The sequence below is a fragment of the Chiloscyllium punctatum genome, chromosome 2 (assembly GCF_047496795.1).
Source record: "Chiloscyllium punctatum isolate Juve2018m chromosome 2, sChiPun1.3, whole genome shotgun sequence".
NCBI classification, from domain to species: Eukaryota; Metazoa; Chordata; class Chondrichthyes; order Orectolobiformes; family Hemiscylliidae; genus Chiloscyllium; species Chiloscyllium punctatum.
The window spans coordinates 6584887-6606753 of record NC_092740.1 but is presented as its reverse complement, the minus strand read 5'-3'; the positions used below and the strand labels follow the sequence as shown (position 1 = coordinate 6606753).

At 41.3% G+C, this 21867-nt stretch overlaps 1 protein-coding gene across 3 annotated transcripts in view; it reads right to left on the bottom strand.

Annotated features, from left to right (window-relative positions):
- Positions 1–3781: 3781 nt before the first annotated feature.
- Positions 3782–21867, bottom strand: part of LOC140494106 (FYN-binding protein 1-like) — a 190366-nt gene continuing 172280 nt past the window's right edge. For all 3 annotated transcript variants that reach the window (XM_072593080.1, XM_072593103.1, XM_072593092.1), the window contains 5 exons: positions 17952–18066; positions 16352–16514; positions 12319–12352; positions 8169–8212; positions 3782–4690 (listed from right to left, as the gene is read on the bottom strand). In XM_072593080.1, coding sequence (XP_072449181.1) covers positions 4668–4690; positions 8169–8212; positions 12319–12352; positions 16352–16514; positions 17952–18066 — 379 coding nt within the window. In that variant the 3' untranslated portion in view covers positions 3782–4667. The remainder of the gene's footprint in view (positions 4691–8168; positions 8213–12318; positions 12353–16351; positions 16515–17951; positions 18067–21867) is intronic.

The window sequence follows — 21867 nt, the reverse complement described above, 5'->3', positions numbered from 1 at the left end:
ATAGACCTGTGAGCCTTACTCTGGTTGTGGTTAAAGTGTTGGAAAGGGTTATAAGAGATTGGATTTATAATCATCATAGAAAGGAATAAGTTGGTAGGGATAGTCAACATGCTTGTGCCTCATTAACCTTATTGAGTTCTTTGAGAAGATGACCAAAAAGGTGGATGCAGGTAAAGCGGTTGATGTGGTACATATGGATTTCAGTAAGACATTTGAAAAGATTCCACACAATAGGCTATTGCTGAAAATATGGAGGCATGTGATTGAGGGTGATTTAGCAGTTTGGATCAGGAATTGGCTGGCTGAAAGAAGGCAGAGGGTGATGGTTGATGGGAAGTGTTCATCCTGGAGTTTAGTTACTAGTGGTGTACCACAAAGATCTGTTTTGGGGTCAATGCTGTTTGTCATTTATGAGGGCATAGAAGGATGGATTAATAAATTGGCGGATAACACTAAGGTCAGTGGAGTTGTGCCGAAGAATGTTGTAGGTTACAGAGGGACATAGATAAGCTGCAGAGCTGGGCTGAGAGGTGGCAAATGGAGTTTAATGCGGAAAAGTGTAAGGTGATTCATTTCGGAAGGAGCAACAGGAATGCAGAGTACTGGGCTAATGGTAAGATTCTTGGTAGTATAGATGAGCAGAGACATCTTGGTGTCCATGTACATAGATCCCTGAAAGTTACCACCCAGGTTGATAGGATTATTAAGAAGGCTTACATTGTGTTAGTCTTTATTGGTAGAGGGATTGAGTTTTGGAGCCATGAGCTCATGTTGCAGGTGTACAAAACTCTGGTGTGGCCATACTTGGAGTATTGCATACAGTTCTGGTCACTGCATTATAGGAAAGATGTGGAAGGTTTGGGAAGGGTTCAGATGAGATTTACCAGGATGTTGCCTGGTATGGAGGGAAGGTTTTACGAGGAAAGGCTGAGGGACTTAAGACTGTTTTTGTTAGAAAAAGGTTGAGAGGTGACTTAATTGAGATATACAAGATAATCAGAGGGTTATATAGGGTGGACAATGAGAGCCTTTTTCTTCAGATCGTGATGGCTAGCACAAGGGGACATAGCTTTAAACTGAGGGGTGGTAGATATAGAATAGTTGTCAGAGGTAGTTTCTTAACTCAGAGAGTAGTAGGGCGTGGAACGCACTGCCTGCAACAGTAGTAGATTCACCAAGTTTAAGGGCATTGAAATGATCATTGGATAGACACATAGACAAAAGTGGAATCATGAGGTTAGATGGGCATTAGATTGGTTTCACAGGTTGGCACAACATCGAGCGCTGAAGGCCCTGTACTGCACTGTAATGTTCTATGTTCACCCATTACCCATTTGACAGCTGACCCAATTGGCTTCAAGTTAAGCACTGCCACGATTTTGAAATTCTCACTCTTGTTTTCAAATGGTCTCATCTCCTATGTATCTTTATTTCAACCATAAGAGATATTTACACTGCTTCAATTCTGTCCTCTTGAGTGACCTCTAATTTTAATCACTCCAATGTTGGCAACTGTTCCTTCAGTTGCCAGGTCTCTAAGCTCTATAATATCTTTTATGTTAGAATACCATCATTGTTGACCTAAGCTGGTCAACAAAGGTCTGACTCTGCTCATCTCCAGTTTTTGGCCCACAGCCCTGGAGGCAATGGCACCGCATGTGAATATCTAAATGCTGCTTAAATGAAATGAGAGTACCTTCAGTGAGTTCCAGGCTCTTGCCACCTTCTCCGTGAAAACATTTCTCCTCAACTCTCCTCTGAGCTGTCTATCTCTTACTTTCAATCTCCACCTAATAGTTATTGTCCTCTCTACTCATGGAAGAAATGCAATCATATCCATTCCATCTAAATCTCATATACCTCCATCAGGTTTCCTCTCAAACTTCACTGGTTCAAGGAAAGTAACCCTAATTTCTCCTCATAGCTCAGACCCTCCAGCCTAGGCAACATCCTGGTAAATCTCCTCTGTACCCGAGGACGTGATGATCAGAACTGCACACAGTACTCCAGTTAAAGCCTAATTAACATTTTAGACAGTTCCAATACAACCTCCTTGCTCTTGTATTCTATACCTCAGCTAAAAAGGCAAGGATCCCATAGGCTTCTTGACCACCTTATCTACTTGTCCTGCTGCTTTCAAGGATCTATGGACATGCACATCATGGTCTCTCTGATCTTACCTTGCTAAACATCCCTGAGTGCATTACCTCACATTTCTCTGAGTTGAATTCCATTTTCCACTGCTCTGCCTACTTGACCAATCTATTGAAGTTCGCTAACACTTCCTTACAATTCTTTATTCTTTATTCACTCGTGGGATGTGGACATCACTAACTGAGTCAGCATTTACTATCCATTCCAGTTGCCTTAGAGGAGGTGTTGGTGAGTTATCTCTCTCAGTATTTGCCACTCTACCGATTTTTGTGTCTTCCACGAATTCTTATACCCCATATGTTTTATGTTTAAATCATTAAGATCACCACAAATAACAAAGGCCTGACCACTGAGCCTTATACAACTCCACTGGAAACAGACTTCCATTCACAGGAACATCCCTCTACCATCATCCTCTGCTTCTTACCTCTCAGCTAGATTAAATGCAGTGTGCTGCTTTAGCTTAGAACCCAAGAGCTCCACTTTCTTGATTGGTCTTTTGGCTTTAAAAAAAGCTTGTTAAAGTCCACAAAGACCGCATCAAATGCATTGCCATCTTCAATGTTACCACCTCAAAAAATCGATGGAATTTGTCAACCACTGTTTTCCCTTAACAAATCCATGCTAACTATCCCTGATTTATATGTGACTCTCAAAGCCTTCCATGCATCCCTCAACAGCCAGACATACATCTCAATCAGACCTGCAAATTTATTAATTAGTTTAATATTAATACTAATGTTACACTATATTTATTAATGTAAATTCTCTCTGTGTTTTCAGCTCATCTATTTCATTGCTTTACAGACTCACTAGCATTTTAACTCCTAATTCCACTTCAAGTTCATTCCCTTCAGAACTACTTGTCAGAATTGCATCTCCCAACAATCTAGTTTAAATCTATCCCAACTTCATTCACATATTTGAGCTGTTTCTGTTCAGATATAATGTGCCCACCTTCCCCAATGCCACTTCTTTTCTTTCCTTATGATGCTTCTTAAAAGCCGCCTCTTGTACAAGCTTTTGAACACCTGCCCAACTCTCCACATCTATTTCAATGTCAGTTTTTGTTTTTGTAACACTCCTATGAAAAGCCTTGGGCCATTTTCTTGTACTATGGAGTTCAAGTTCTAACAATAACAATAAGCCTTGTCAGCGGATTATTTCATTAACTCCAACAATAATTTGAAATGCGGTTGTGAGTCAATGGAGGTACCTGAAACTGGAATTTAGATTTTAATTCTGTGCTCAGTTGCACATCTTTGTATTTTTCACTCCTCTCTCCTTCCATACCCTCTTTATATAGTTTGCACTTGGTTTATTGACATTCCTACAAAATTTTGACTGTCAACGAAAAACACTTCAATTACTCCTACCCATTTCGCCATTTACATTTGTTCATTCAACACCATTTTATGGACAAATCTTCAACATCTGAATAATCTTTATCTGAACCCGAATTCTACTTTAACCAGCAGTACCTCCAGTAGATGTGAACTTGAACCTCATCACATGAGCGAGAAATACCATCAAAGAAAACCTCTCTTTAAAAATAATTGTCAAAGCAGTGTGTGACAGTGCTTGCATACGTGTAGCAGCTGTGAAATGGGGCAATACTTGCAAAGAATTACAAGGTAGACAAACATTCTTTAATCACACAGAAAACAGGTTAATTGCTGTCCAACACCAAGTGACTGTTTACAAACTGAGAAAAAATTCAATAAGGAATGAAAGTATATTCAACTCCATGCCTACAAAAGTAGGATACATTTCTTGCATGGTTGTACATTTTACTCTGGATGTAGGTTTGCTCGCTGAGCTGGAAGGCTCATTTCCAGACATTTCGTCACCCTACTAGGTAACATTTTCAGTGGGCCTCCGGGTGAAGCACTGCTGTTGATTCCTGCTTTCTATTTATTTGTTTGGGTTTCTTTGGGTTGGTGATGTCATCACCACAATAAATGACATCTGGAAATGAACCTCCCAGCTCAGCGAGCTAACCTACATCCAGAACCTCAACCTGAGCTATAAATCTTCTCAAAACTCACTAAGTACATTTTACTCATTGAAATTGAGGAATAGTTAAACAGCAGTAACCTATCAAAGCATGTGTACAAAACATTATTCTCAGGATAAAAAGTAACAAAAATATGTCCAAAGATATCCATTATTATCATATTAGTCCAAATAGTCACATTCATATAAATATTTTTTAATGTATTATTCCAAAGGAAATCCACGGTTCAGAATGCTTAAGGAAATATAATCTTTTCAAATGTAAAGCATGTCTCATAATGCAACTTCATCATCATTTGTTTTCTGGACTCATCCCTGTGGAGACAGAGGAATCAGCTTTCAGATGGTCTTTGAGAAGCAACATGTTGATAGCTGAAGAATCTGCAGGTTTCTTTTTCTTAGCAGGGTGCAAATTGTGGATTGTTAAACAGCACAAGTGGAAGGAAGTGAGGGGGAGCTGAATTTTGGGAGCTCCTTTCAGTTCCTTTAAGTTGTGGTCAGTCATTATCGTAGATGCATTCTGAATAACAAAAATGACACCAGTAAATGAATGAGAACTACTGATCCAGTAAATCTGACACAAAACAAAGTGCTGCAAATACATAAACTAGAGAGAGATGACCTTGGTTGAGAGCTTGTTGAGACAAGGCCAGTGAATTTAATTTACTTTTCAGTAGAACAAAGAAAGTTTAGGGAAATTTTAAAAGGAGTAAAATTGATAAAAGCTTTCAAGGGTTTAAATATGGTAATCAGCGAAAAATTATTTCCATTATTTGGTGAGTTGGAAACTAGGGACATAACTTGAAGCTGCCTGTGTTTTCTAACAAACAGTTTTGGATGAGTTACAAATAAGTGAAGCTAAACATTAGAAAAGCTGAATGCAGGTTCTTCCTGGTTCCTGAGTCATTGATTCTGGTTCCCTTCTCAGACACTATCTCAGGTTGAAGGAAAGCTTTATGCTGCATTGTTGTCCTGGTTGATCCTAAGATGAGTCAAGTTTTGGGCGGCACGGTGGCACAGTGGTTAGCACTGTTGCCTCACAGCGCCAGAGACCTGGGTTCAATTCCCGCCTCAGGCGACTGACTGTGTGGAGTTTGCACGTTCTCCCCGTGTCTGCGTGGGTTTCCTCCGGGTGCTCCGGTTTCCTCCCACACTCCAAAGATGTGCAGGTCAGGTGAATTGGCCATGTTAAATTGCCCGTAGTGTTAGGTAAGGGGTAGATATAGATGTAGGGGTATGGGTGGGTTACGCTTTGGCGGGGCGGTGTGGACTTGTTGGGCCGAAGGGCCTGTTTCCACACTGTAAGTAATCTAATCTAATCTAATCTAATCCCTATCTCTTAGTGGTTTCACTCCTCCTTTCCCAGTTCATTTATTTGCACCTTTATGCAAGAGATTAAGGAAGATGTGATATAAATATACAGGTAAGACCACACCTGGAGTATTGTGCATAGTCTCCTTATTCAAGGACAGCACAGTAGCTCAGTGATTAGCACTGCTGGACTCACAGCACTAGGGGCCAGCTTTAGATTTTCCACTTTCTGCTGGCTGCTCCAGATTCCTCCCACAGTCCAAAAATGTGCAGGTTAGGTGGATTGGCCATGCTAAATTGCCCTGAAGTGTCCAAGGAGGTGCGGGTTGGGTGAATTGACCATGGTGAAGGAGGGTTATGGGGATAGGATAGGGGGAGCTAGGTCTGGGTGGGATGCCCTTTGGAGAGTTGGTGCTGACTCAATGGGCCAAATGGCCTCTTTCTGCACTGTAGGAATTCTGTCCTATGATTTTAAGGGAAGATATACTTGCCTTGAATTCATTGTAGTGAAGACTTATTAAATCAAATTCTGGGATGAAAAATGTACTATGATGTGAAGTTGAAAAGACTTGCTGGAGTTTGGACTAATGAGAGAAGATCACTGAAATTTATAAGATTCTGAGAAGGAATCACAGAATCATACAGTATACGCCTTTCAGGTCCATCAAATCTCTACCACCAAAGCTACACTAAATCTACATTCGTGCCACTTTCTGACATTAGACCCACAGTCATGAATGTTATAACATTTAAGTGCTCATCCAAATGCTTTTAAAGGTTTTGAGGTTACCTGCTTGAATGACAAACATTCAGTGTTTTAAGATCGGTCTGAGGAATTCCTTCACTTGGAGTTACATGAATATGAACGTACTACTTACAAATTAGGAGCAGAAATAGGCCATTCAGCCCTTCCAGCCTGTTCTGAGATTCAAGAAGACCATGACTGAGCTGACTGTGGCCTTAACTCTGCATTCATACCTACCACTCAATTAATGTTTCCTCGTTTGTTTGTCAAGAATCTGTCTACATCTGTAATAAAAGTAACCATTGCCCTCAAAGGGAGGGAGTTACAAAGACTCAGGACCCTCTGAGAGGAACAAATTTGTCATCATCTTAAATTGGAGACCATTTATTTTTTAACTTAGTCTGTGCCACAAGGGGAAACATCCTTTCAGCATACACCCTGTAAAGACCCCTCAGGATCTTTATCTTTGAATAAGGTCAAGACCAAGGAATGGGAATAAGGCAGAAAAATGGAATTAAGATGATCTTATTTAATGGCAGAGCAGACACGAGTGACTGAATTATCCACTCCTGCTGTTATTTCTTATGTTTAGTCATTATTATTATCCATGTTGTTTCAGTCCTCTCCAATACTCTCCCTAAACTGCCACCCCTTTGTTAATCATGATTTTCTGTCTGTATTAATTGTGTCTCTCTTCTACATTTTCCCCACTATTATCTCTGGAACTGTGAAATCCATCCCTTTACAGACCACTTTTACTCTCAGTGACACACTTAACCTGTATGCTGTTTTTTCAATATTCATTTGATTTGATTTATTACTGTCACATGTACCTACGTACAGTGCAAAGTTGTGTTTTGTGTGCAGTACAGGCAGATCATGCCATACAAAGATAATAGGGTGATTGATCAGAGCGAGGAATTCAAATTTATGGCTACAAAGAAGGTGCATAAAATGCCAGATCAACATTAGATTTGAAATTAGAGAAGTCCATTCAGAAGTCTAATAACTACAGGGAAGAAGTTGTTCTTGAATCTGTTGGTATATGTTTAAGCTTTTGTATCAGCCTTGGTGGAAGAACCATGATCGCATAGTGAAGCAGACTTGATGGGCTGAATGGTCTAATTCTGCTCCCATACCTTATGGTGTTATGGTCGTTACAAGAATGATACCTGGACTTCTGGAGTTAAGTAATAAAGAAAGATTATACAAATTAGGCTTGTTTTCTCTAGAATTTAGAAGGTTAAGAATCATAGAATCCTAGAATCTCTGCAGTGTAGAAGCAGGCCATTTGATCCATCGAGTCCACACTGACCCTTCGAAGAACATCCCACCCAGACCCATCCACCCCCACCCTAGCTCTGTAAACTTCTTTTTCCCATGGCTAACCCATATTTCATTACAGAGAATTTGGAACTATTTGATTTTTCAGCATAAACACAATGCTTGTTCATATTATGTTCTCCTTCAAACCACTTTGTATTCTGTGTCAAGAGAGCAGGCAGCCTACTCTTAATACCAGCTTTCAGGGGTTGTTTCATGCTGTGCTCAAGAGACTTGCCCTATGTTCTTTATTATAATGACTTGGAGGTGCCGGTGTTGGACTAGGAAGGACCAAGTTAAAAATCACACAACACCAGGTCTATTTGGAAATACTAGTGCTTCCAAATAAACTTGTTGGATTATAACCTGGTGTTGTATGATTTTTAACTTCTTTATAATGGCTGAGCTGCCAGCCCTCCATTGTCCCTTCCTCAACGCAATAGACTGGATTTTGGGAAATTACAGATGTAGCTTGAATTTTGTTCCATTGGCATACTCTTGTGACATCACTGAATGTTGTACCAAATCAGCATTTGAAACTCATTGATGCATTTGGAACGGTGCACAATACCAGCCAGTCTCAGATCCTTTTCAACGGAAACCCTCTTTGTCCACATACCTGTGTCAATATCATCATAGATTTCACCATCCCCTTCTTTGTTTCTAAAAACAAAAAGAAAGGTGTATTTGAAATTAATTTTTCTATTGAAATGCTAAAATCAGTAAGATGTATCCATTATTTCTTTGCCTCAATATTTGGAAGAAGTGTCACTGGACCTGAAATGTTAACTTTGCTTCCTTTCCACAGATGCAGCCAGACCTGCTGAGTTTTTCCAGCAATTTCTGTTTCTGTTTATGAAGTTCCTGTCATGAAAATGCTGATAGTTTGGCCATTCCATCCCTACAATTATTTGCAAAGTGACCAATTTGTTTTTTTCTCACTGCTTCTTTACATGTTTGAAAATTAGAGGAAACAGTTTTGGATTAGGGAACTGAATTTGGCCTGAACTGTTGTGAGTATTGCTCAAAGGTTCATCTGGCTGAATTCCTGGCTGTGACTGACTGTTGCTGTCAAAAGTAGATGCAGTGCAGGATGTTATGTCTTATGTAGTCTCTTGGAACACTTTTTAAAATTGTCTTTATGGATCCAAAAGATACTTTGCAGAATTTCTTTCATCCTGAATTAACCTAGGGTACTCTTATCTGCCTTTCCCAGTGGATTATATGACTTCTGATGAGCAAACAGCTTTGAAGGTCATGATGCTTAGTTGTAACATGCTTTTATGGGTCAGACTCAATAGGCCAGCTGGTTTCTCCTGTCCATCAGTTTTATACATTCAGATGATTCATTGACTACTTTGTTGTAAAGCAGCAGTAGCTGTTTAACTGGAGACTGGGTTATTTTTGGCTAGTTTTTATTTCAAACCATGACTATGTAGGTTTGACTGACAAGCTAAGGTTTTGTAAGTGGTGGCTATATATGAATGGGCCAATTGTGTCATTTCAACTATTTAAGGGTATGGCTACATAATGGTTATGTTACTGTATTGGTTGTCAAGACATCTGGATTAGTAATCCAGAGAATGAGTGTTCAAATGTCAACATAATGGTTTGAGAATTTGAATACAGTTTAAAAATCATTTACAATAGGAATAAAACTATTTGATTGTCATAGAAACTGAAGTGGCTAGTTAATATTCTCTCAGGAAGGAAATCTGTAATCTTTACTTGCTCTGTCCTACATTTGACTCCAGTCTCAATCACACCAATGCGTTATTTAAAAAAAATATTTTCACAGAATGTGGATGTTGTTGGCACAGCCAACATTTATTGCCTTGGAGAAAGTAATGATGAGCTGCTGGGTTGAACTTTTGCAATCTTGTAGTGTAGGGACTCCTATATTGCTGTTAGAGAGGGAGTTCCAGTATTTTGGCCCAAATAACAGTGAAGGAATGATGATGTAGTTCTAGATTAGGATAGTGTGTGTGAACCTGCAAGTGGTGCTCCCATGTATCTGCTGGGCTTGTTCTACGAGATGGTAAAGGTGGCATTACTCTCTCCAGTCAGAGTACCTACTGATCAGCAGTACCACTGCCCAATACTCAGTAATCCTTAATGAATAACATACTCAAGTTACCAACATTCATTTACCAGCAGGTAGTTCTGTTTTCAAATTAAGTGTATGTGATATTTTATAAATATGTTTTGAAAGTCCTTGATTTTTGTCAACATTTGTGGGTAGCACAGTGGCTCAGTGATTAGCACTGTTGCCTCACAGTGCCAGAGACCTGAGTTCAATTCCTGCCTCAGGCAACTGCCTGTGTGGAGGTTGCACATTCTCCCTGTGTCTGCGTGAGTTTCCTCTGGGTGCTCTGGTTTCCTCCCACAGTCCAAAAATGTGTAGGTTGGGTGAATTGGCCATGTTAAATTGCCCGTAGTGTTAGGTGAAGGGGTAAATGTAGGGGAATGGGTCTGGTTGGGTTGCGCTTAGGCAGGTCGGTGTGGATTTGTTGGGCCGAAGGGCCTGTTTCCACACTGTAAGTAATCTAATCTATTGCTGTTACTTCAAACAACTCAGTGGGCTTAATCAGATTTTGACCTTTAACAAATTCCTGCTGCCTGTTCTTTATTAACCCATGCGTCTTTAAGTGAGTATTAATTTTGTCTTTCAAGAATGTATAATAGTTTTCCCATCACTGATTTGAATAGGGCCATATTACTTGCAGTCCTTTGGTAAACTGCCATCAATCCCATATCGCAAACGTTATTGTCAGCTCCTTCTTCTGCTGCTTCTACTCCTTCAACAACTAAGATGTACCCCATCTAGAGTTCTAAAGAAAAATCATATCAGATGCAAAATATTAACTCTGTTTCTCTCTTCACAGGTGCTAGCAGACCTGCTAAGTTTCCCCAGCATTCTTTGTGTGTGTTTCAGACTTCCAGCATCCACAGTATTTTGCTTTTATTACGTAGACTGGGTGAAGTCTTAACTCTTAATGATGCTAACATATTTAGCACCTAACTATTTTGTACTTTTGAATATCTCAAGTTCCTCCTTTGCTACTCTGACATTATCTTTTCTTTTGTGAAGGCACCTCATGCTCAAAGCGAGGAGTTGCATATGGAAACCATTTAAATTGCCATAATGGAGTTTGCTTGGGGGGGAGATTAATAGATTAATAATTAATGCAATATCCAGGCTTGGGCCGACAAGTGAAAAGTAATAACCATGTCACACAAATGCCAGGCAAGACCATCTCCAATGTGAGACAATCTAACCACCGCCCTTTGATTTTCAATGGTACTACCATCACAGAATGCCCAATATCAACATCCTGATGGTTACCATTGACCAGAAATTCAACTGGCCTGGCCGTATAAATACAGTGGCAGCTAGAGAAAGTCAGAGGCTAGGCATTATGTGGAAAATAACTCACCTCCTGACTCCCCAAAGACTCACCATCGACAAGGCACAAGTCAGGAGTGTGATGGAATACACCCCACTTGCCTGGATGGGTGCAGCCCCAACTACACTCAAGAAGCTTGGCACCATTCAGGACAAAGCAGCCACTTGATTGGCACCACATCCACAAGCATCCATTTCTTCCACCACTGAAGCTCAGTAGCATTAGTGTGTACCATCTACAAGATGCATTGCAAAGATTCACCAAAGGTCCTCAGGCAGAACCTTCCAAATTCATGACCACTTCTATCTAGGACAGCAGATACATGGGAACATCACCAGCAGCAAGTTACCCTCCAGGTTCCCCTCTCACAAACAAGCCTGTTTGTGATATATAATTTAAATGGTCTATAAAACTACAGGGGACATCAGTGCTTTACTTCCTATTATGTGATAGCTAGGGAACAGTAGACACAGTGTCAGAGAAAGCTAGCTAACAACAGCCACATTGTAAATGAATAAATAACAGAACAGAAAAAGAATACAATGATTTAATTCCAGGAAGGCAGACTAATTGATTGAATGGCAGAAACTGTTAGCGAGAGCAGGTAATGAATGTGAATGTACCATTAGAGATGTAATCAGGAGACTTAAAAAAAAAGTCAGTTTTTCTATAGCGCAATGGTTGCGTTCTTGTGCAACCCCACGTTATAGAAAAAGTGTGTTTTAGAAACAGTACTTAGTGTTGGCACTAAGTACTGTAATTGTATTACAGCCAACACACATTTTAACCAGCGTCCACAATTCGTCAATTGCATTACAACAAATTTGCGTTGATGAAATGCGCATTATAACAGAATGACCTGCATTCATCGCAACAAATGCCAAGATGATGAGCCAGCGCCAGCCCTTGGCATTATTACCAACCAATAACAGGGCAAATCCCACGACTTCTTCTGAGTCAGGTAACGTGGCAAGTTTGCTATTTACATATCAGCAGGAAATGTACAATGTTCAACGGCAAGACCCCAAACTGCTTTATTTTCTTTTTTGTGTTAAGTCTATTTTTTCATTCACTATTAAACCATTAATATTTATCTGCATTGTATTTTCCTCCTTAAGTTTTGCAATTATTCTTGCTCTTATATTTTGAGAACTTCAGATGAGCTGTCAAGGTCAGCTCTTATTTTAGCTGTGGGGAATAAACTTTCAATTTCCATTTGTTCAAAAGATTAAACAGAAAAATCCCATGGGAAAACACCTTTAATAAATCATCAAAGGCTAACAGAAAGTTTGAAGAGACAGCCAACTGCCAGGAGCCTTGCAGAAGGAGTCACAGTATTAGCATAGAGCAACAAATACTCACCCTAAATCTAAGTTGATTTTTTGAACATATCCAACTGTTTTGTTTGGGAGGAAAGAAGAGTATAGTTAGTATTCACATAAAACAAACAGGACTCATAAATGATGTCACTGCAACGCAATAGAAAGTGTTAGAAAACAAGATCTTTTGAAATCAAAACCAGACACAGTAGGGTGGATTTCAACTCTGCCTGTCTAGGAGAGGGAATAGTTCTAATCACTGGAGGCTGACTTCCTGCTCTCATCTGACTTAACCTGCTCATCTGCAATGGATATGAAGGATGTCCACAGGAAACAGATGGGGTCCTGTCAGTATGTGTTTGAGATCTGGTGCTTGTTTGGGATATGACACCTTATCAGCTGCTTGAATTATGGCCTGGGCAGGAAAGAGGTTGTGGCTTTTCAGTCAGAGTAACCCAACAGGGGGATAAAAAGAGTCAAGGGGTACCAAAATAAATGTGTAAATACTCATTGAGCTGGGAGGACTTACTCCAGAAGTCTTCCTCACTGGCTTGCCAGAGCAGATCAGCTGCAGACAAATGGGTCTATCCCTAATGCAGCAATCCAGCTTGCTATTCAAGTTGCACCCCTATAGAATGGAGAATGGGATGTCTGGCTTTGGGAGGACAAAGGTTCTTCCCTACTATTCTTAGATTAGTTGAATTGGTTTTAGACTTAAAGGTTAAAGAAAACTGTTGAAAGTAGATTTCCTCATGTCATCAATGTCCAATTTTCTTTTCTCGTTTGATCTTTTAGGAGAAGGATATTAATGTAAAGAAAAGAGGATTGACAAAGTAGACATAGAGAGATTGATTCCTCATGTGGGGAAATCTAACGAGAGGTCATAGATAAGGGGAAGCTGATAAGTTTTAGATAAGGGGAAGCTGATTTAAAATAGACATCAGGAGAAATTACTTCTCTCGAAGGGCCATGGAATTAATTGTCCCAGAGTGTGGTGGATGCTGGGACATTGAGTAATTTGAAGAAGGTGATATACAGATTTAATGAGCAATGGGTTGAAAGATAATGGAGAATGGGCAGGAAAGTGGAGTTGGAGAAAGTGAGGACTGCAGATGCTGAGACCAGAGTTAAAAAATGTGGTGCTGGAAAAACACAGCAGGCCAGGCAGCATCCGAGGAGCAGGAGAATCGACATTTCGGGCATAAGCCCTTCTTCAGGAATCCAAGGAAAGTGAAGTTGAAGCCAAGATGAGATCAGCCATGATCGTTTTAAATGATAGAACAGGATTGAGGAGCTGAATTGCCTTCTGCTCCTAATTCTTATGTTCACTGAAAGGTATTATTAGCAGCATCAATCATCTATCAAACAAGTTAAATTCATTAATAACATTATTTACACTCTTGGTTTTAATAATGACAAAGATGTAGTGCCACTCTCCCACATTTTCAGTAATACTCTCTAACTTCAAATAACGTTGATCTTGTTAATTTTGATCTTATTTCATGCACCTGCTGTGTGCTATATGCCTCACTCTGTCTCAACATCCTTTGATCTGTATGTTTTTGCTTATTATTAGATTAGATTAGATTACTTAGATTAGATTACTTACAGTGTGGAAACAGGCCCTTCGGCCCAACAAGTCCACACCGCCCCGCCGAAGCGTACCCACCCATACCTCTACATCTACATCTACATCGACATCGACCCCTTACCTAACACTACGGGCAATTTAGCATGGCCAATTCACCTGACCTGCACATCTTTGGACTGTGGGAGGAAACCGGAGCACCCGGAGGAAACCCACGCAGACACGGGGAGAACGTGCAAACTCCACACAGTCAGTCGCCTGAGGCGGGAATTGAACCCGGGTCTCCGGCGCTGTGAGGCAGCAGTGCTAACCACTGTGCCACCGTGCCGCCTGTACTGCTCACAAATAAAGCATTTCTCTTTAATTAGATACACGTGACTAGAATAAATCAAATCAAATCAAAAGTTGCTCATCCCGATTTCCTTTGCCCTTTATTGGCGTTCAGCTGTTTAAGTTCTCAGCTCTGGAATTTCTTTCTTGAACTGCCTATCTTTCTCCCCTTCTCTTATCTTATATGAGTTCACCATGCTCCTCCATGCCTTAAACCCTGTCTTTCAATATAAATTGTCCAAACGATTTACAGCCATCTTCACAAGACCTTAATCATCTCATAGCTTTAATCACCTGTCAGCCACCTCCCTGTATCCACCACACCTATATCTCTATTCTTTAAGATGATCCCTGAGATCGATAGGGGTCCCCGTCTCAATATTGCTTATAGAAGAGGCGCTGTTGTGTCTTCTTGACCATCGCATCTACATGGGAAGTCTAGGACAAGTCTAGATATTGTCATTCCAAGGAATGTGACGCTGTCCACCGTTTCAACCTCTGCTCTCAATCCTATTTGGTAAAGCTCCTGAGTGGTAGATACAAGTTGATTCTGGATTAGTGGTGCTGGAAGAGCACAGCAGTTCAGGCAGCATCCAAAGAGCAGCGAAATCGACGTTTCGGGCAAAAGCCCTTCATCAGGAATAAAGGCAGAGAGCCTGAAGCGTGGAGAGATAAGCTAGAGGAGGGTAAGGGTGGGGAGAAAGTAGCATAGAGTACAATGGGTGAGTGGGGGAGGGGATGAAGGTGATAGGTCAGGGAGGAGAGGGTGGAGTGGATAGGTGGAAAAGGAGATAGGCAGGTAGGACAAGTCCAGACAAGTCATGGGGACAGTGCTGAGCTGGAAGTTTAGAACCAGGGTGAGGTGGGGGAAGGGGAAATGAGGAAACTGTTGAAGTCCACATTGATGCCCTAGGGTTGAAGTGTTCCGAGGTGGAAGATGAGGCGTTCTTCCTCCAGGCTTCTGGTGGTGAGGGAGCGGCAATGAAGGAGGCCCAGGATCTCCATGTCCTCGGCAGAGTGGGAGGGGGAGTTGAAATGTTGGGCCACGGGACGGTACATCCAGTAATATCATTTATTGTATCTGTTGCTCCCGATGCAGTCTCCTCTACATTGGGGAGACTGGGCGCCTCCTAGCAGACCGCTTTCGGGAACATCTCCGAGACACCCGCACCAATCAACCACACCGCCCCGTGGCCCAAGCCTGGCCCAGGTCCTCAAGCCTGGACCTATTTTCATGAATCCTTTTTATTTCTTCCTTAATGTTTTCTCATTTTTCCTAATCACCAGAGAAAAGAGATTTAACATCATTTCCTTGCTTTTACATTCAGTGATCCTACTGATAAAAGCTAGGATGTCATATGCTTTATGAACAGCTCTCTCAACCTGCCTAGCTGCCTTTGGATCTTTACACACATACACAGCCTGGTCCCTCTGCTCCTGATACTTTGCTTTATGCTATCTCTTCACATTCTTGTGACCAAAGTGAATCATGTCACACTTCTCTGCATTAAATTTTATCTCTCACTTGCCTGTCCTTTCCAGCAACCTGCTAACGTCTTTTTTGAAGATTTATTCTGTTTTCTCGTAGTTCACAATTCCAAATAACTTTGAAGCTGTGCTTTTAATGCCAAAGTCCAGGTCATTAATATAGATCAGAAACAGGAGAGGTTCTAACACCAATCACTGGGATTCCTGATTCCTGATGAAGGGCCTTTGCCCAAAACATCGATTTTCCTGCTCCTCGGATGCTGCCTGACCTGCTGTGTTTTTCCAGCACCACTCTAATCTAGACACCAATCACTGGGAGAAAGTGAGGACTGCAGATGCTGGAGATCAGAGCTGAAAAATGTGTTGCTGGAAAAGCGCAGCAGGTCAGGCAGCATCCAAGGAGCAGGAGAATCGACAAAGGTCCTTCATCAGGAATGAGGAATCTCAGTGATTCCTGAAGAAGGACTTATGCCCGAAACATCGATTCTCCTGCTCCTTGGATGCTGCCTGACCTGCTGCGCTTTTCCAGCACCACTCTAATCTAGACACCAGTCACTGGGAACTCACTGTACCTTACTCCAGGGGAGTGAGGGAGGAAATTAGGATATATCTTTTATTCCTCAAGTCCTCAGTAAATGTATAAGGTTCAGTTTCTTTAATGAAAACTTACACTTCCCTTCTTCGTTCCGACAAAGCAGTTTTGTGTTGTCGGTGTGCTGTATAATGTCCAACATTTCGCCTGCTTTCACTGGCAGCTCCCGATTGGCCCATTTCTTTGCTGTTAAGTTCTGAACAACCTCAACAGTTCCTAGAACTCGTATTTCTCCATCATACTGAGGTGGAAAAAAAATGTAGACAAAATGCTTTAAAAGCTAAAACAAAAAATCACCAAGTGAGTAAATAACTGATTTCATATACGTCAGTTATGCGCTTATGCCACCGGTCAACCAGTTATGTGATTATTGATGAGACATGAAAACACCTTTGGCCTGTTCACTCCTCATGTTCTTGATTTTCTGAGGGACCAATAATCTAGCATTTCAAGGGAAGAGATGGACATGTTGCAAAGTCACTCCGGAGCACTCCCTGAAGCATAGCAGCATTGACATTAATAGTTAGGAGGAATTTGCTACTAACCATTCAAAGTGATGACAACTTGTTAATGAAGCTGCTTAGAGTCCAATTTTAGTGAGCCAAAGTGGCGATGGAGAAGGAAATAAATGGAAACAAGTCCTACTCTCCAAATCCCACTGCCTTATGGTACACCTACCCCTGTGTCCAAAGATCTGCGGATCGAGAATCAATCAGTACAGTCATATGAAGGTCCACTGCAGCACTTGCGACCTTCAGAAGATGTGATCCTTAATCAATGATATCAGTGGGAGACTTCGTCCATAGGAATAGCAAAATGCTAACTTGCTTCCTAATTGTAGACAGTCAGTGTCTTGTCAGTTATCGTCTCGTAGCAATGCTAGAGTTTAGAACTGAAGTTTCTATTTCACTGACAAACAGAGGCATGTTCAATGTGCAAGTGACTATCCTTTGAAAGAGACAAAACAAATGTGAACTGAGGGTCTTATAAAAAGTTCTTGAATAACTGCTTACAAATTGGCCACAGTGGCATAAGTGCTGAACAAAGGTACTCAGTTCTGAAGGAGAATCAAACTTGACTTGCAATGTTAACTCTGTTTCTCTGTCCGTGGATGTTGTCAGACCTGCTGAGTTTCTCCAGTATTTGCTGTGTATTGTAAATCTTGATCTTTCACCCATGGTTGGAGGGTGGGAGGATATAGGAACAAGAGCCAGTGCAGCCCCTTGGGGAAAGAGTAATTCTTTAGGGAATTTCATTCAGATGCTCTCCATTGGAGACAGGTTCCCTGGGCGTTACAGATGCCCTTTTGAAACTAGAGCACCAATCAGAGGCCTTTCAATCTGAGTAGAACAAACTACAACAGAAATTATGTAACTGAGAGGATGCTTCACTATGGAGATGCTCACTTGGCAACGTTTTAATCAAATGTCTGAATACAAAAGCAGATTCAGCTGCCAGGCCACTACTGTTGCATGATCAGTGGTGGGAGAATTTCTTTCCAGGGTACTCTTCACGCATATCCACACTCAAACAAGCAATGAGGACCTGCAGGAGGGTGTGACGGTAGGTCAGGCAAGTCTGGGGACCCAGTGGGTAGTATTCAGTTAGCCCCAGCCCAACAGTTAGGAGCCTCTTAATTTTAAAAAATTCAAAGTAATTCAGGAAGTCCAAAACTTACCTTAAATTTTTTCCTGAAGTCCTTTTCCTCTTTCTCCATCTTTTTGTTTCTTTTGGGATCCTTTTCATCCTTTTTTCCTTTTGCAGTTATTAGTAGCTTTGAGGACTTTGGCAAACTAAACACAAAGAGAAGATGGATTTAGAGCATTTGATCATTTACCCAAAAGCTGTGACTTCAGCTTCCTTTGTTGCCTCATCCCAACAGGCTACTTTCTTTACATTAGCTTTTATGAGCAGTTCACTAATACCATCCTACTGGATTAGTGGTGCTGGAAGAGCACAGCAGTTCAGGCAGCATCCAACGAGCAGCGAAATCAACGTTTCGGGCAAAAGCCCTTCATCAGGAATACCATCCTACACCTTGTTCAATTTTGAAGAGCAGATTAACCAGAGCACTTCTGAAAGTATTGCTCCTTTGGCCTTTTCATTCCTAAATCCCACTGTGGTTCACCAGCTTGACTCACTGCAGCAATTGAGATAAAGCAGGGAAATCCAAGCCTGAATTTGCTGCACTCCATTGCATTTTTGCTCACTTTCAACCGTATAGAAATGTAGCTTGGAAAGAGTTATCAGGCCGTATGTAGGAGCAAATTACAGCAGATGCTGGAATCTGTACTGAAAACAACAAATGCTGGCGATTACAGCAGAACAGCAACCTGCTCACATGACCACTTACCTGCCTTTGGTGTGCTGTAGTGATCCAGTGAATCCCAGCACAAACTGGACGAACAACATCTCATCTTCACACTGTGCACTTTTCAGCCTTCTAGACTTAAAATTGAGTTCAGCGCCTTCAAAATTTGACCCAACTTCCATTTGTTGTTTTTCTTTTATCTTTACTTGTTACGTTCTATTTCACCACGTCGTCTCTCCCTTCCCCCACCCCAGTGGAACTGCCTTTTCTTTCCAATCTGGCAGTTAGTCATGCCATTGTCCTGTCATTCCCATATTCCCATCACTTAATCTGAATGATCAAACATCTTTTCCCCACCAGCACTCTATACCCATCACTGCCTCAACACCTCCCCCTCACCCTGCCACCCCACCAACTACAGCATAAATGCTACCTTCCTCCACACTTCACTTCAGTTCTGATGAAGAGTCATCTAGACTTGAAACATTAGCTTGCTCTATCTCCATGGCTGCTGTCTGACCTGCTATGATATCCAGCATCTTTTGTTATTGGGCCTTATTGGTCTGGCAATAACAATCCATTTCAGTACTGTTGGTTAGGCCACTTGATGCTGTGATACTTTTGCAATACAACGCTCCATGAATCTGTGAATGCATTGCCATCAAGGTAAAGAGACCTGCTGACCGAAATTGCCATGTAGTTCCACTCTGTAAAATCTCAGTGGGCCAAACCTTTTCACACTCATTCCCATTCACCAATGCCCAGACCATTTTCATTCATTCCCACTCCATATAATTCCAGCAGACCAAATGTATTCCCATTTATTCCATTTATGAAACCCAAAGACTGAACACAACCATGGGCAGAATTTTCAGACCATACTGATGATGGGAATAGAGGAAGACATTACTCAAGAATATCTTGCTGGCCAGAGTGAAGGCTATTTTCCCCACCAGGTAGTGCACAGAAGACTTTGCCTTTGACACATTTCAGTTTGAAATTTTGTTAAAGGCACTGAATAAGAGACCAGTTAGGATGCAGTGGCCTTGATGTAGGGAGACATGGTAAACTGCTAGTGGGGAGGATGGGGTGGGAAAGTGATGTAGCAAGGCCATCCTGCAGAGACATTTCCACCAAAAAGCACTCTCTCATATACTTCACTTTTACTGCCAGCCAGCTATTACACTGCTGGGAAGTCCCAACTTCAACAATCTATCCAGCAAGCTTAGGCGGACAATGAACTGTGGCAAGTAATAAAAGTGTGCTCCCAAGTAAAATCTCAATTCAAGTGTAATGGTCCTTGTTGTTTGAATGGACAACAAAGTGGGCCATGCTGCAAATAGTTGTAAATTGACTTACTGATAAGTGCAATTTATTGGTGCCTGGATCCAAGACGTTTCTTGGCACGGCATTATGTGATTAGCAGGAACCAACAGCATAAACAAAAGGTTGGTTACCTCATTCCTTTCCCTTAGCTGCTGGAACAACAGATGATGACTACACTGACTTTTATATGTTTTGCAGTACTGTCACCAGGCTTTTGTGAAATGGTGCAACCATTGTTCAAAGCAGAAACACTCCACTTCCAACTCCCAATGTTTCATGCATTGTTCTGAACCCTGACCAGAGGCTGGGTTTCAATAATGAGAACCAGGAAGTAGTTACACCCACTGGGAGACTTAGAAATAGGATTAGGCATGTTTTTCAAATTCATAAAAGATAAGTTTACCAACTACACAGTTAAGACCATAATATTTAGTTACTTGTTGTGCCCAGTTACAATGGAAACCTATAATACGTTTACCTCCTCTCATAAATCGATATGTTTTTTTTCTGTCTCCTTTTTGAGCTGGCAGACAAACAATGGGAACCATTGTTGCTCCACCCATCAAGTCTGAGTGAACATGTTGGAAAAGCAATCCAGTTAGTCCCACTCTCCTGCAATTTGTCTATATTTCCACAATCACAGAAATTGCTGAAAAAGCTCAGCAGGTCTGGCAAAATCTGTGAAGAGAAATCAGTTAACATTTCAGGTCTGGTGACCCTTCCAGACTTGAAACATTAACTCTGCTTTCTCTTCACACATGCTGCCAGACCTGCTGAGCTTTTCTAGCAAATTTAGTTTCTGATTTATACAGCATCCACAGTTCTTTCGGTTTTTATTTATATTTCTACAATGTTTGATTGTCAAGTATTTAACCAATTCCCTTTTGAATCTGTTTTGTCCAGCATATTAGACATTCCATTGCAAATTCCAAATATTCTGTTGCATTCTGCTTTGCCCTTGTCATTTCCAGGTACTTTTTCCAGTCACCTTTAAACTGTGCTTTCTGATTCTCACCCCTTCCTCAATTATTGGAACTCTGCCTAAACCATTCATGAATTTAAACATCTCTGTAAAATTTCCACTTCACCTCCTCTGGCCGCCCCAGTCTTTTCCTTCCCATCCATGCAATGTTAAAAATCACACAATACCATGATTTGGAGATGCCGGTGTTGGATTGGGGTGTACAAAATTAAAAATCACACAACACCACGATATAGTCCAACAGGTTTATTTGGAAGCACTAGTCCTTCATCAGGTGGTCGAGCAATAAGATTATCATAGCAGGGGAGTTCAACTTTCCTAACATAGACTGGGACTGCCAGAGCATTAAAGGATTAGATGGAGTAGAACTTGTTGAGAGCATTCAAGAAAATTTCCTCAAGCAGGGTCCTGCTCAGGAAGGGTCCCTGATGCTGTGAGGCAGCAGTGCTAACCACTGAGCCTACCATGTTGTCCCCATATAGTGAGATAGCTAAAGTTTAAGGTCTATATATCCCTGTGAGGGTGAAGGGCAAGATTGACGGGAAGAGGGGACTCTGGATGTCAAGAAATATTGAGGCTTTGACCAGAAGAAAGGAGGAGGCATAGCTTAGGTAGAGGCAGCTGGGATCAAGGGAATCCCTGGAGATATATAGGGGATACAGGACTTTACTGAAGAAGGAAATCAGGAGGGCGAAAAAGGGTATAAAATAGTTTTGACTGAGAGATTAGGATGAATCCAAAGAGATTCTTTAAGTATATTAAAGGAAAAAAAACTGGAGAGAGAATAGGGTCCCTCAAGGACCAAAGTGAACATGTATGTGTAGAATTGCAGAAGATGGGCAAGGTCCTCAATGAATATTTCTCCTCTGTGTTTACCATGGAGAAAGACATATGAAGATTTGGGAACTTTGGGAAGTTAGTGGCCATGTCCTGGGGACAATCTATAACACAGTAGAGGGAAGTATTGAACATATT